Source organism: Molothrus ater, chromosome 4, assembly GCF_012460135.2.
Source record: "Molothrus ater isolate BHLD 08-10-18 breed brown headed cowbird chromosome 4, BPBGC_Mater_1.1, whole genome shotgun sequence".
NCBI lineage: Eukaryota > Metazoa > Chordata > Aves > Passeriformes > Icteridae > Molothrus > Molothrus ater.
This window is the reverse complement of record NC_050481.2, coordinates 25904241-25919064: the sequence shown is the minus strand read 5'-3', so window position 1 is coordinate 25919064 and position 14824 is coordinate 25904241. Positions and strand designations below refer to the sequence as shown.

General features: G+C 42.2%; 1 protein-coding gene across 1 annotated transcript; it reads right to left on the bottom strand.

Moving 5' to 3' along the window:
* Positions 1 to 269: 269 nt before the first annotated feature.
* ETNPPL (ethanolamine-phosphate phospho-lyase) lies at positions 270 to 14059 on the bottom strand. The gene is made up of 13 exons (XM_036381686.2): positions 13959 to 14059; positions 12381 to 12499; positions 12053 to 12212; positions 11076 to 11150; positions 9552 to 9645; positions 8319 to 8435; positions 6512 to 6594; positions 5787 to 6012; positions 4762 to 4916; positions 3967 to 4056; positions 3629 to 3759; positions 2684 to 2751; positions 270 to 1829 (listed from the first exon to the last, which is right to left on the bottom strand). Exons 1-13 carry the CDS (start codon positions 14012 to 14014, stop codon positions 1698 to 1700), a joined length of 1506 nt encoding a protein of 501 aa, XP_036237579.1. The 5' UTR covers positions 14015 to 14059; the 3' UTR covers positions 270 to 1697.
* Positions 14060 to 14824: the final 765 nt, after the last annotated feature.

Genomic DNA, 14824 nt, shown 5'->3' with positions numbered 1-14824 from the left:
TGTGTAGTTTCATTTTGGAAAAGACCTGTCCTTCCTGGTGCAGTTAGCAGGGAATGAACTGTGGCAGCTGAGGCAACATTTGGCTTGAAGGGTGAGCTGCCAACAGCTGAGTGCCTCAGGGAAACACAGCCTAGTCAGTTCTGCCTTGGCATGGGGACAACCTCCAGCTAAAACTGAAGTCACTTCCCTCACCAAATAGGTGTTACTGCAGAATAAAATTAAAAAAAAACAAACAAATAAACAAAAACCCCTCTTTGTGTGGGACATCATAATTACAAACAAGAGATTTATTTTTATGTAAGAATTATTCAAGGATCATGAAACAGAAAATAAGCCAGCTTGAGGATGTTGGAAAGAGTTACACCAGAAACATAGACATAAATGTAGCAAATTGTGGAAAACATGAAATTAGATAAAGTGCTAAATTTTCAGTCATATATCAGTAGGATAATTAGCAGCAATTAGGAAACAGCAGAATTTAGGGTATTAAGATTGAAGAGGAAATAAATACATTTTATGTTTTTTTCTGAAGTACAAACTACTTGGAAAGCCCTTAGTGTCCTCCATAGCATGGAGTTGTGCATGTACTAAGAAAGACAAGCAGGGCTTGTGTACTGTCATTGAAATTTAACACTGACAGTGAGGAAAGTCAGCCTGAAGTATCTGCAGCACTGTTTGTATGCATGGTTTATGCAGTGGTCCTCTCCTTTCAGTAACCTCTCCAGTGTTACAATTTATGTGTCAGAATCCCATGGAGCTGGTGTGCAACTCTTCATCACCACTGACAAAAAGTACCAGCACTGCTTTGACAGGATCAGGCAGTAATTCCCATGACACTCAAAACAACTCAAATCCATGGGAATGCAAGCTGGGCTATCCCTGGGAACCTCATTTTTAGACACCTTCAGGTTAAATTCAATCAATCAGTGTGTCTGAAATTATATATACTTTACTTGCATATTTTATAGACTGATAGGATCCAATCTATAACCTCTAGGGAAAAAATTTAAAATCTTACTCTATATAAATATTTATAAAAGTTGCTTTATTCATAGAAAATTAGATTCTTTATTTTCCTTGAATTTATAGTGAGAGTACCCTGCATAGACATTGTGTCTCTACACATAGAGTTGTAGACTCTTAGTAGAGCATTGCTGACATTAGCAAAGTTACTCCAATTTACATCAGCTGGGAATATGGTCCATAGGACCTAAGTTACACTAGAAGATAATAATGATTTCTTTCTCAAGCATTGTTTAGTGAATTCAGCCATTAAAACATGGGAACTAATTAACATCTCAATATTACATATTGAAATTTAAAATATTGTAAAAATAGCACATTAAGCATATATGTTTAAATGTAATAGGATTGGCATTTGCTTTATGGAAGTTAAGCAAATCAGATTCTGCATAATATGGATAAATCTGTAGTTTTCACCAAGTTTGTGTACCTACGTCACACCTGCCATCAGCACCAAGGTATTTTTGTATCACTTGTCCATTCTGTCACATCTAGATTTCAGTTCTCATGTATCTGAAAAGGTATTTTAAACCTACTGAAGCTAATAGGAATCCAGCCAGTTTATGAAAGGCATGACTAGGCTTCAAACAGATCCTAGGACTCAGACTATTGCACTCTTCATCTCAAAAGCAAGATGGACACAAATTCAAACTGAGTGAAGAAACTGTCCCTCTTCATGTTCTTATTCTTTTACTTGGCACTGAGCGTTTTTTTGAATAAATCCCATTTTCTTGTCGGCAGGCAGCTCCATTCATGTGGCCAATGCTTTCACTGGCACCTTCTGGCTGAGAACTCTCTTCAGTTGTCTGAAACAGAAAGGGGATGTCAGTGGAGGCACGTGTGTGTCTTCCACCCACTGGACCTGGTTCCCATTAGGTAGCTCTGCCTGACTCTCTGTTACTGCCACTTTCAGAACTTCTTAGTTCTGAAAGAAATTGAACTGACTGTATAAAAATGTCTGTAAGAGTAGGCTTGCACTCCAAACCTAGTAAAATCTAGATATATGGCAAATTACTCATTGGGTCTCTGCTTAACTTTCACACCCCATGGCAGCTGAGCTATTGCATTCCCATCCCCATAGCACCAGTGGAAAACCCTCCAAAGGACAGTTCAGCAGACTTTCCTGTAGAGAGGGTGACATGTTTTTAAGGCTGTGAGAAATCATATGAGATTCATCCAGAGCTGGGGCTACAACCTAAGAAGTCCTAATTTGGGTGTGTGTCAGCCATTCATACCCAAAGAGCTATGGTGGAAACAAAATCCTTGGAACTCTCTGAAAACCTGGACACCTTCCAGGCTGCAGGCTTGCTTAGAAAGCCAATTATCTTTCAGTAGCATGTAATACCAAGAACCAAGAGTTGCTGACTGCTGTGCTCATGACTTTGTGTAGCCCAAAGTCTGGTTGGTGTTTGCACACAAGCAGATAAGGCAGGTGGCTTGTCTATAACACGTTGTTGGTCTGGATTACTCAGCTCTTTTTAGATTTACCCCAGTGAGACAGGGTAAATCTCTCAGGTTCTAGCAGTGAGTTACTCTCCGGGCTCAGTTTCAAGGCACAGAGCCACTCACACTAACAAAAATGAATGCTCTACCAAAGTAATTTATACTTGCTTTGCCAAACACCTATCTGAAAAAAAGAGTTAAAAAAGTTAAAACATACTTTTCTTTTACACTGCACATTTGTAGATGCATTATTTTCTGTCTTCATTCCAGTGGCCTCTTCCAGTTCTGAAAAATAAAGTAATAAAATAATTAAATTAAAAAGAAGTGGGGGGAAGTAAGCACACCATCAATTTAGTAGCTGCGTGAAGTAAAAAAAATCAGCTATTCCTCTGGGTTTTTATCACACAAAAGAACAATTGAAGAGTGATGAGTACTTCCTAAAACATTTTTGAGGCAATGTGATTAATCTGTCAGGACTGTCTAGCTGGGGGTTATTTAGAGAAAATAATAAAATTAGCAGCTTGACTGTAGCACGGGGTATCAGAGAAACCTTTCAGAGTGGAATTCTGCCTTTGTCCAGCAGGTTAATGGAAGTCTAACTTTAGTTGTTATATTCTCAGAAGATGGGAGCATTTAATGTATAACAGGCTCCAAGAGCCGTCATGCTAACAGTATAACTGATATTATTTTCCCCTGGGTTGGTCCTCAGGTAAAAAAAAATAGAGCCTGAAAACCTTCAGGCTCAATTTGAGTGAGACAATCACATTACAGTACTCTAGTTAAAAAATAAACAAAAAGAAAAAAAGAAAAGGTAGAGCACATTATGGAAAGTTACACCAGTGTATCTGCAATGTCTTTCAGGCCTGTGCTGAATTAATATATTCACTCCTTAACAAACAGCACATGTGACCAGAAATGAGTAATAACATTGAGTCTGTAAGAGTAATGCTCAAGAGCAGGATTTTGTCTAAAAGTTTAGATGAAATACATATGGGGGGGAATTGTATATATTTATAATAATTGCCATTAAGAATAGCAGTTTGATGAATGGTAAAAAATGCAGTTGATTACTTTCCCTTGCATGTAATGGCCTAGGCTGTGATGGTGTTTCATTGGGAAATAAACAAAGAAGAGATTTCTTTCAGCCCTAGAGCACACATACCTGTAAGAAGTGCATCAAGAGTTTCCACTGCATGTTTTGCATCTTCCATTGTGAAACACATTGGTGGTTTAAATTTTAAAATATTCCTGTAGGGTCCATCTGCACTAAGAAGGATTTGATGCTCTTTGAGTCTGTGGAAAGAGGAAACACCTGTGTTCGATACAGGTATAAAACTGTGTCCTGTCACTTCCTTCAAGCTAAGACAGATTTTGAAAGTTTTCTTTTTTTAGTATTATGTCACAAAAAAACTACACAAACTGAAAATAAAATTAATGACTAACTGCTGGAAAATGTTAGGAGGGTTTGATCACTGCACACAGTCTTTAAGAACTACTTACTTGTAAATAAGATGAAGGGCTTCAGCCGTGGCTGGTGTTCTCTTCTGCTTATCTTTCACCAGATCCACTCCAACAAACAATCCAACACCCCTGGAGTAGAAAAGTACAGACAAGTGAAATCCAGTGTCAGTAGCCCAAACCCTCTGCTGCAAATGCAATAACTGTTTCTAACAACTGTAATTCCCTTCCCTGGGGCGCAAATGGGGGAAGGAGAATGGGAGGGGAGACTTTGTCTTTGGTCACCTTTTGGCAACTTCACACAATAAAATGGGATAACAGGTATTTATGGACAAATAAATTTACCTGGCTCATTAATGCTATGTGGCCAGATAAGAATGACAGAATAATTATCTTTCTTGCTTATCCTGAAAATCACAAGCCAGGGAGACAAAAAAAAAAAAGTACAAAACCCCTGCAACCCAACCTCTTCCCCCCCAAAAACCTGAAGACAATTATCAATGGTAGTAACATGAGGAAAATCCATAGTAACATCTCTCAAGGAAATCCCAGAGATTTTAACAATGTCTGCATGATTACAATGGAGTGCTGACATCTTGGTTATTGCATGTGGATGGCTCTTTCTCCTGCTCTCCCAGAACTTTTTAGTGGCTATGCTTGTAAGTAATTAAGCAGACAGATGGACAACTTAAAAAAAATATATGTATTGCCTTTCAATACCAGTTTTGGGCAGTCCATTTTAAAAGAGAGGTGTAGCAAAATCATGGCATGTTTCTGTGTTCCACTCACACCAAGTTTGCTGCTTTTTCTTCTCTGACACTGCTGTAATGCACCCACCTGATATCTCCCACTAAGGGATGCTTCTCCTTTTGCTCAGCCAGCAACTCCAGGAGATAATTTCCTACACGTGTGGCATTCCCTTGGAGATCTTCTTTATCTATTACATCCAGTACAGCCAAGCCAATGGCACAAGACACTGGATTGCCTCCAAACTGAAAGCAAAGACAAAACAAAACATGTCATCAAAATCAAAACCTACCAAAATAAAACATTCACCTGTGGCTATCCATGTTGTTTTCTCTTGCCGTCTCCTGCTTGACATGTTCATGAGGAAAGCTCAGAAAGGTGGGGATTTTGTGGCATTCAGGCTGTGGAACACCATCCCCTACATTTGGGCAAGGGAAGGGCCCCCTCTTCCTCTGCTCCAGGTAGCAGTAATTTGAAATACTCAGGAGTGAAGAATTCAGCTGATTGCATATGCAGGCAAAATGCTCCTGGGAAGAGCAGTGGGTGGTAGACTTGATATCTTTTGATCCAGAGAGTATAAACTCCATTTAAAACAGGGGAATTCATGGTAGCTGGGAAGAAGGCTGAGTCACAGGAGCAGAAATCAGGCTCAGTAAACAAGAAGACTGAACCTCTGTGGCATGCACACAGATGAATTATTTTCTGGTAAAGGGCCACTGTTTTGTTAGGTGTCAGTTGCAGAGCAAGGTCTGCCAGGTCATGAGCTCCACCAGCATGGAACCTATCCTAGAAAATGGAATTTTACATAATCACCATTTCAGAGTGGGAAGAGGGAAAGAGACATAAGGAAGAATTTATCTGTGTGGATGTGAGCTGAGATGCATGGCCTGCCAGAGAGCTTGTGCTGGTCCATATGATGATGTAACACTTGATACAGAGCATATTTCAAAGCTTCTCCACTTGTTTTTAGATACTAGACTGTGGTTGGTTCAAGCTCTTAGTAATGTGATGCAGTGATGGCCGTAGATGTTATCTGGGTCACCTGGATAACTTCTGACTGGTAAATGCAGACCAAAAGAAAAATAAAAAGGGCAAAGCTTCACCTATGAACTTACTGTATTGAAATACTCCAGACCAGAAGCACCAAAACCTTCAGCAATCTCCCTTGTTGTGACCACACAAGACATGGGGTGTCCATTGCCAATGGGCTTTCCCATGGTGACAATGTCGGGCACAAAGTCTTCACCTTGCAGCTGGAATGCCCAAAAATGCTTCCCAACTCTGCCAAAGCCAACCTGGACCTCATCAGCTATGAACACTCCACCTGCTGCACGCACATACCTGAAAACAAACACAATACCTTGAGAGTCTAGTGCTGCAGAACATTGGTAGGCAATCAAGGACAAGGCAGTCTGCATCATAGAAATTCTGCAGTGTGAGACCAAGTTAGGAAAAAAAGAAAGAATACAGTTACAGCTATTTTATAGCTATGAAATTTTTAGTATGCTACTTGATAAGAAAAAAAAAAAAATTACATTTTTAAGTCAAATAGGAGTATTGTAATGGTACTGTAGGATTATAACTGGTTTAACTTCATCTTCCATCAAACTTATGGCTGAGAATTAAAGATAGGAAAAGAATAGCAATTATCTAGCTAAAAATTAGCTGATATTCCATAAAAAATTGAACTGAAATCATATTCTTCAATAAGCAGGAATGAGCCACAGATAGGCAAGAACAGGAGAGGTTAATAGCTGAATTGATTAGATAAGTCTGTAGTAAAAAAAGCTATTTCTTTGTTTAATTTCCCCATTACGCCCATCTGAAGTGCTGTACGTACTCTGCCACTTTCTGGAAATAGCCCACGGGTGGAATTACTTGGCCTCCACAGCTCTGCATGGATTCAGCTATGAAGGCAGCAATCTACAAGAGACAAACTCGTGTGAGAGCTGTGTTCATCTACTTGGCCTCGGCAGAGACATCTAACAGTCTAGAAATAAATGTTTAAATGTGGGCCTTAATTTAATCACGCAATAGGCTGGACAACTGAGAGCTCTTGAAAACAGCTATGGCTAAAGGATTTATTAATTTTGTAATCAGAGTGCCCAAATTTGCAGTAGCCAGGGCCACCTTTGCAGCCTGATGGGAATGCAAGGATTTCCAATAAGCCCTTGTGTTCAACTGGATGACATTTCCTGGTGTCAGTGGATGCTGGATTAGCTCCTGGGAGCTACATAAATTTATTTTAAAATGCCACTTTACAGGACACACACAACAGTGTGTACCATCTTCCCTAAGAGATTAATAAAGCTTGCAGGTATATGTGGGTTTTTGTTTAATCCTGAACACCAGGTAGAGGTGGGTGGCCGCTGACCTGTAAGATGACCTGTGGCTAGCCTTTGGGCACCCCTGCCTAATGCACATAACTACACAAATAACATGTCAGCACGAGGCACTTGACAAAAGAAGAGAAAAATTCTACAGATGAAATAATTCCAGTTGCTAGGAATGAAAAAGAAAGTTATTTCAAGTCAGGAAGGGTAAGAACAGCAGATCAGACACACTGGAACATCAAAATTCGTTTCTCGTCAACAGCAGAGGTCTATGCAGCAGAGATACAATATTACCCCAAGGTCTCAGCATAAGTCTGCTATTTAAGGGGTTGCATCCCCACACCACTTGTGAACCCCTCCCTGAGCATCAAGAGGTCTCTGTGCTGGTGCAGTCTTCCTGGAAACAAGGCCGAGCAGTAACGTGTAAAGAACCGTACGCTACGCGTGAGCACACGGCCAAAGAGTACGCGGCTTCCCACTGCACGTGAGGCTTAGCCTTTAGCACAACTTGTCCTGCCACAGGTCTATGCCACCAAAACCTAAGAAATGTGCAAGAGAAAGGAAACAAGGGAAGAAAAAACAAAACTATCCGTTAGTAGAGAATAAAAAAAAAAAAAAAAGTTGATGAAGAAACTAAAAGAGGGGTGATGTAATCCTGCTGGACTAGAAGGGAACATGCTCCAGTCTCCACTGAAGTCTTCTGGGACTTCAGTGGGTTTTGGATCAAGCCCTACAAGTCTCAACACACTAATGCCATCATATAAAAGATTAACACACATTTTAGGTACACCTGTCCGTTTTTATCAAGGTCATAGTGTGTATGAGTGAAAATTTCACCTTTTTATATGACTTCAAAGTCATCTTAACCAAACAGGCTCAGAAATGTAGTATTGGGATTTTTTCCAATAGATTTTCTCCATGTCTTAGATTTTTTATGTCTTTGCTAGAATTTGTGATGTAGTTTCTCAGCTAGCCTCAAACCTTTCCCTACGATATTAACAATCTACCAATTCAATGCATAAAATAAAAAATTTAACAGCTTTGATTGCATCTGCTTATATACAACTGTATTATTGGTCCTTTCATTGATGCCAAGAAAAATTATCATAAAGCATCAGATAGAAAAATGGCAGAGAACCATGATAGAAAAATGCAATTTTTAAGCATTTTAAGCAGAATCCATGATAGAAAAAATGATGGGAGAGGGAAGCACATGAAATTGGGAAAGAAACAAGTCCTTAGTTGCCTGTTATACACCCCCATGCCAAAATAAATAGGTGAAGCCTCAGCATTTCCAGAGCACAAAACACACACCTTGCGTCCATTCTTCTGTGTTTCTTCAATAATCTTTTTCACCTCTTCAGCATAAGCACTTGCTGGATCTGGGTGGTCTTCCCTGTATTTACCTCTGTAGATATCTGGAGAAGGAGCCTGAAAAGACCAATTTATTTATTTGTTTTTATGAAGGCTTCTATGAAACTTTTACTTTCTTTTCTATTGTTCCACTTTATTGGCTTTTCACACAAATAGCTAATAAGAGTTAGTACAGCCTGAATGTTTCTTTTGAATTGCAAAACTGCTTACTGGAGCTTAAACTCAATCTGGGCCTGTCGTGCCCAATCCAATATTACTGAACACAGCTATTGTAAGAACCATCATCTACCTCATCCACCTTTCAAGACTGTCCTTCCTCTCCCTCAAGACACAATAATGAGTACCCATCCACCACCTTATTTCAGATTCTCCCAGAAGATCCCTTTCTGCAACTGGACAGTAGGGTTCTCCAGTCTGTCACTTCCCTCCTGGCATTTTAGTCATAGTACAAATCTGTGAGACATTCCAGCTTCTACAAATGGTGTTAGGAGCCTCTACAAATGGTGTTAGTTACTGTCTCAGTAACTAAAAGACTCAGTAACTAAAAGTGGTGCAGAAAGGTGGATGCTACTTTGGCAGTGTGGTTAAGGCAAGGAGGTCTAGACAGGGAAGGCCTACTTGGTGTACATTCTCTAGACTGAGAAAAATTTTTGTCTTTTTAAGATGCACAAGTTTATGTGGAAAATAACACTCCCTTAGACACTCAGGAGTCCTATACCCCAAACTGTGCAAACTTGTACAATCTGCATTTCCAGTTTTGGAACTAGACTCAAAGTCCTGCACATCTTTAACCAAACCAGTGCAATGGATATTGGCTAATTTCATCAAACTGTGTAACTATACAATGCAGTGACTAAGAAAACCTGTAGCACAATGAAGGAAGTGTTCAGCCCCACAGCTGAACACCTTCTTAGAAATCCAAAGGCAAACAATTTTGTTGTACTTATTCCACTGAAATCAGCCGAGCATATGTACACTAGCATCAGCAACACAGAATGAAAATATATTTACACCAGAAGTGGGTAATACAATATGCTGCAGAACAGGCAAAATTACAAAAAAAAAAACCAAAACAAACCGAAACCAAAACAAAACAAACAAGCAAACAAACAAAATTCCAACAACAAAACAAAACCACAAAAACCCCCCAAAAAACCCAAAAACCATACTTACCACATGCACATACTCCTTCTTGCTGTCCTTTCCCAGCTGATTAAATTTATAGGGGCTGATGTCAATCAGAGACGTAACATGGCCATGGTAAGCACTGTGTGAGTGTTAAATATCCAAGTCACTTTTCACTAAATGTATAGAAAAACCAAATTTACAACTGTGCCTATACATCATCCAGAATAGCAACCATATCTGCATCACAGCAGCATTGTTTGTGAAGGGATCTTGATATAATTTTCTGTCTTTCCCTCAAAGACAATATGAAATTGCTGTTGACTTTAATTCACTAGCAAGACTGGAAACAGAATAAAATCAAGTGCCAACATGGGGACAGACCAAGATGATGTCTGGACTGCACTGATTTACCTAGAGCTGAAAGGTGGGTCCAGCTGCTTCATTTCCAGCCCATGGGCCCCACTCTGGCCTGCCCAAACTTTGCAAGCTAGACCCCATCACCATTGTGAAAACTCTCAGGAGTGTGCATTGCATGGAGAAGTGGGGACCTTATGCAGCAGCTGCCCATCACTATCTGCCCTGAAGGCATTGCAGGTGAGAGGGTTTGGCAGAAGCCACTGTCAGAAAAGGATTTTGTTGGAATATAAGTGTTTTATACTGCAGAGTATGCTAAAGCTGGTTACTATTGAAGCCAACTGATTTAGAAATGAGAGACTGGAGCCTTTTGAGCCTACAGCATGTAGCATTCAGGGAATAGTAAACACTTTTGTCCAACCATAAATTTGAAGTGAATCAAACCTCAAACCAAAGACATGTCATTATTTCTTAGTAGAACACACATAGATTAGTATATTGCTAACAGGGATCTGAATCTAGTTGAGTCAAACAAGGTTTGTGCTGCTCAGATAGACATGTGCCCTTGCATTTGCTCTGGCTGCACTTTCTAATCACAACCTGAGAAGAAAATCCAGCACTACAGCAACATCACCAAACCTACAGCTGCATCTAGGAGAGGAAAACCCTGAAATGTCAGCCACCTACCCAGTGGCTGGCAGCCCTTTCAGCACCTCCTGATTTTGCAGTCCCTTGGTTTTGTGTGCATACTTGTGTTCACTGAAGGAGAGCTGAGCATCATTGCAGCACTGCAGCAGAACTACAGGATCTTTCTTCTTGACCACTGAATATTTATTTGTGCAAAATGAAACGTGTCCAGCAATGCGTGATGAAGAGAAAGCATTTTTCCAGAGCAGCCCAGTAGCCAGACCACTGCTTTTGAAACCAACATTTAAGTCTCTGGCATGAATTGCACTGGGAGTCTGTGGGAAATGCCCTCTAACAGGTGCCTGACCTTCTGGGGTGACCAACAAACCTATTTTTCAGAGATCTTCAAAACTTGTGTTTATCCGAATGTGAAAAAGGGATTTCCTGATCTGTTTTAATACAAAAGCAACAAAGCTTTTCTTTCAGCAGACAGTGGAGTACAAACAGCAGGGGGTTGCTGCAAAGCTGCTTTTGAAGTAAAGGCAGGAGCTGCTGGCTGTGCTCACATAAGCTGCTCTGCGTACTTACTTTTCCAGGGTGATCACATCTTGGTGCCCACGGTACTGCCGAGCCAATCGCAGAGCAAGATCATTTGCTTCAGACCTGCATGGAAACAGATACAGCAGCAAAGCAGTGAAGGAGCACTTCCAATAAAAAGGGTATTCCAACAGAAGGCAAGGCATGGGACTCATGGATATAAGAAGTCAACACAGCAGACTCTGTTACTGTACAGATTACATTGCTAAGGTTGAGACTATAAGTGCTATGTAAGGGGGCAAAGATAAAACAGCCCATTGTATAAACAGCAAACAAAGAGATGCTTTCTTTCCCTCCCCCAGTTTGCCTGTAGATATTTACCTCCCCTTGGTACAAAGGAGGCCAATTTGCAGCTGAGAACACAGTGCAGTCACTAACCCTCAAAAAGCAGTGCCCCATCTCCCACAGTCCACAACTCCTTTCTCCCCAGTGCTTGCACCATCACAAATCTGCACCCTGGAAGAAGACTCAAGCTTCCAGCCTGATATGTCACAGCTCCTTTGCTCACAGGCTGTCTGTTTTGGACATACAAGTGATCACAGACTACCTATCTGCCTAAGGAGGACTAACTTGTTTCCAAGGTTATATGTCAATTTAGAGAAGGTATTCATCAGTCTATACATAACATTCACCAATTTGCAGAATTAATTTCCTCTTCTTGCTTTTTTCCCCCCACTTTTTTTTTTTTTTTTTTTTTTTTTTTTTTTTGTTTTGTTTTGTTTTGGTTTTTTTTGTTCCATAGAATTCAGCAGGCCAGTTTCATGTTTTGGCTCTCTTGCTTGGAGCCATCACTCTAAATATGATGGCTGCAAATAGGAAATAAGTTTTGATCAGTGCTGGATATATTTTTGTTGCATGTTACTAAGTCCTTCATAAGATTTAGACCAAGCTGTCCTGAGTGTCTGTCTCAAACAGGAGCAAAATAGTCATAAAGAACAGTCATATAAAAAAGCACAACTCAGACCTACCCAGAGTTAACAAAATAGCAAACAGAGAGTTTCTCAGGCAGGGTGGCTGTGAGTCGCTGTGCATACTGAACAAGGTTGTCATGCAGGAAGCGAGAGTTTGTATTGAGCAGCTCCATCTGTTTTGTTGCAGCCTTTATCACATATGGATGGCTGTGGCCCACTAAAGAAGAAAATTATTAGTTATTACTATCAAGCCAGTTCAGTCAATTACTGAACCACACAAGGATGTGCAGAGAAGAACTGTGAACATCACCACTTGGCAGAAATGTGTCCTGATCCCTACTGGAAATTGAGGAATAGAAGCAGTCTCACAAGTCAAACTGCTTACCATGTGCAACATTGTTGATGCAGTCTAAGTATTTTTCTCCTTTCTCATCAAACATATATTGGCCCTGAGCACGGACTATCTTCAGAGGGTCCTTGGCATAGAAAACTTTGCAGGAAGGCCTAAAACATAATAAACATAATACCATTTTAATTTTCTCACTTTTTCTCCCTCCTTTGAGTGTTGAGGAGGTTGATTCTTTTGCAGCTCTGGAGACAATTGCATCCTTCTGCACAAAAAGCTAAAAGTTTGTGAGTCACTCAGCTGGTGGTCAAGCAGGGGCTCCTGCTCACAGTGAAAACCCATGCACTTCCCCAGGCACAGTGGGAACAGAAGCTGGTCTTTAATAAGGGTGTGCTTGACTCTGCCTGCAATTGATTTCACAGGAGAACAGTGTCTGCACGTCGTTCCAGGTCCTTATATGTCCTGCCGTGTTCCTGGGCTGCAGCTCTGCTTGTTTACATGCCTCACAGACATCCATGGCCAAATCACTCTCTGGGACTAAAGGAGGCTGTTAAGAACTGTTCTATACTATAGCCAAAAAATCCTTACGCAATGGATGGCTGTAGCATATAGAGGTCACAGTCAAGAACAAAACACTAATGCCTTGCAGGCTTTATTTTCAGAGGTGCTGAGCAGGTCCTAAAACCCTCACACTCTCACCCTGTCTGCTTTGGATAAAAATCTTCAAAAGCAGCATTTTATAAGCATCTCAATCATACTGACTTCCAGCAAAATTCAAGCTCCTTATAAAATTAACCAAAGTACTCTTTAAACACTCTTTTATTTTTCTTCCCACCCGCCCCCCCTGCATCCCCCCTGTGCCCCCCTGTTCTTGGAGAATGTGCCAGCTATGTAATTATGTTGAATGATATTACTGAGCAGAAGGAAAGTCTTCTGAACATTTAGCAGTGTTTATATGAACTTGGATAAACACAGTTGTTTCCAGGTAAGTCTGAGAGTTATTGTTGGGTATACTGAGGTTATGAACTTGTAAATGTGACTCCTGCATAGTGAAGTAGTTTGCTTTCTTTCTCACAGCTTCTAGCCGTGCTGCAAAGCCACACAATTTCCTGTGCTACTGATACATTCTTTTTCTTGATCAGTATCGGTCACAACCTCTGGCAGCCCTCCCTCCTGCACGTCCCTCAGTTAAACTCAGCTTAAGGAACAGCAACAGGTTCATTCAGCGGACACGGCTGTTTTGCAGGTGCATGCACAAAAACACCCCAACCCTGCGCAGCCTCATTTCAGACGTACACCTGGGTACCACATTCTGGCCGCTTGCTTTGATCTGTTGGAAAAGTGAATGATGCGTTTGATGGACAGTGCTCTAATAACGGCATCCCTCCGCCCGCCTAGGGAATTCCGGGTGGCCCCGAGCCCTGGCAATCCGGAGGGATGACAGCTCCTGTGTGTGCCCATGTCCTCCTCCCCGCTGGGTCCGGAGGGGCTGCCCAGCGCTGGCAGCCCGCGGGCAGCGCCGAGCGCGTCCGGACGGGCGCTGTCACCAGAGACAGACCTTCCTCCTCCTCCTCTTCCTCCCCTCTGCCCCGCTCCCGGCCCCGCCGCCGCCCCTACCCGATGTGCTTTCTCCGAAGGGCGAGGGTCTCCGCCTTGCTGTAGAGCTCCTCCATCCCGCCGGCAGACGGCACGGCACGGCACGGCACGGCACCGGAGAGCCCCGTCCGTCCGAGCCGCCGAAGGGTTCCCCGCCTCTTATCCCGGAGCCGGCCCCGGCCAAACCCCTCCTCCCGCCTCCCTCCCTCGCTCCCGCCTGCCCCGCCGGGACGGGACGGGACGGGGCAGGACGGGACGTCCCGTCCCGACCGCTCCCCAATCCCCATCCCCCTGGGCTTTCCTTTCGGGGGGACTCGTGTTTCCTCCTGAGCTGAGGCGGGCCAGCCGCGGGTGAGTCCTGTGCCTTGGAGCTGTGTCGGCTTTTTGGTTTTGTTTCTGTTTTTTCCTAGGGGTGCCGAGTAGCACAAATTGGCGGAACAACCGGCTCGGTGCGTGGGGCGGTCTCGGCTCCCACGCGCGATCCTGCCATTCCTGCCAGTCCTCGGTCATCCTGGTGGCCACAGCGCCACTGCCACAAACATTCGGGAGCGGGGTGAGGAACACAAAGCGGGTTATTTAATAAAAATCAGGGTCATAATTCAATGTTCCTCTCTGCCTCTTATGTCCCCAAATCTGTTTGTAAGTGTATGGCCATCAAAGCCACTATCACTATTTCCGCATTTCTTAACAAGTGAGGCAAATTATAAGATCTACAGCTTGCCAGGTTTTGTACGCGTACCTAAAGAGCCGTGGTGCTCAAATATGTGGATTCCCTCTTAGGTCCAGGCAATATCTAAATATACCTAGTCCTTGATCACTTTGTAGCCACAGAAGCAAAAAGAAGCGACTTGCTCGAATGAGGCATTTCTTCATGGTTACATTGATAA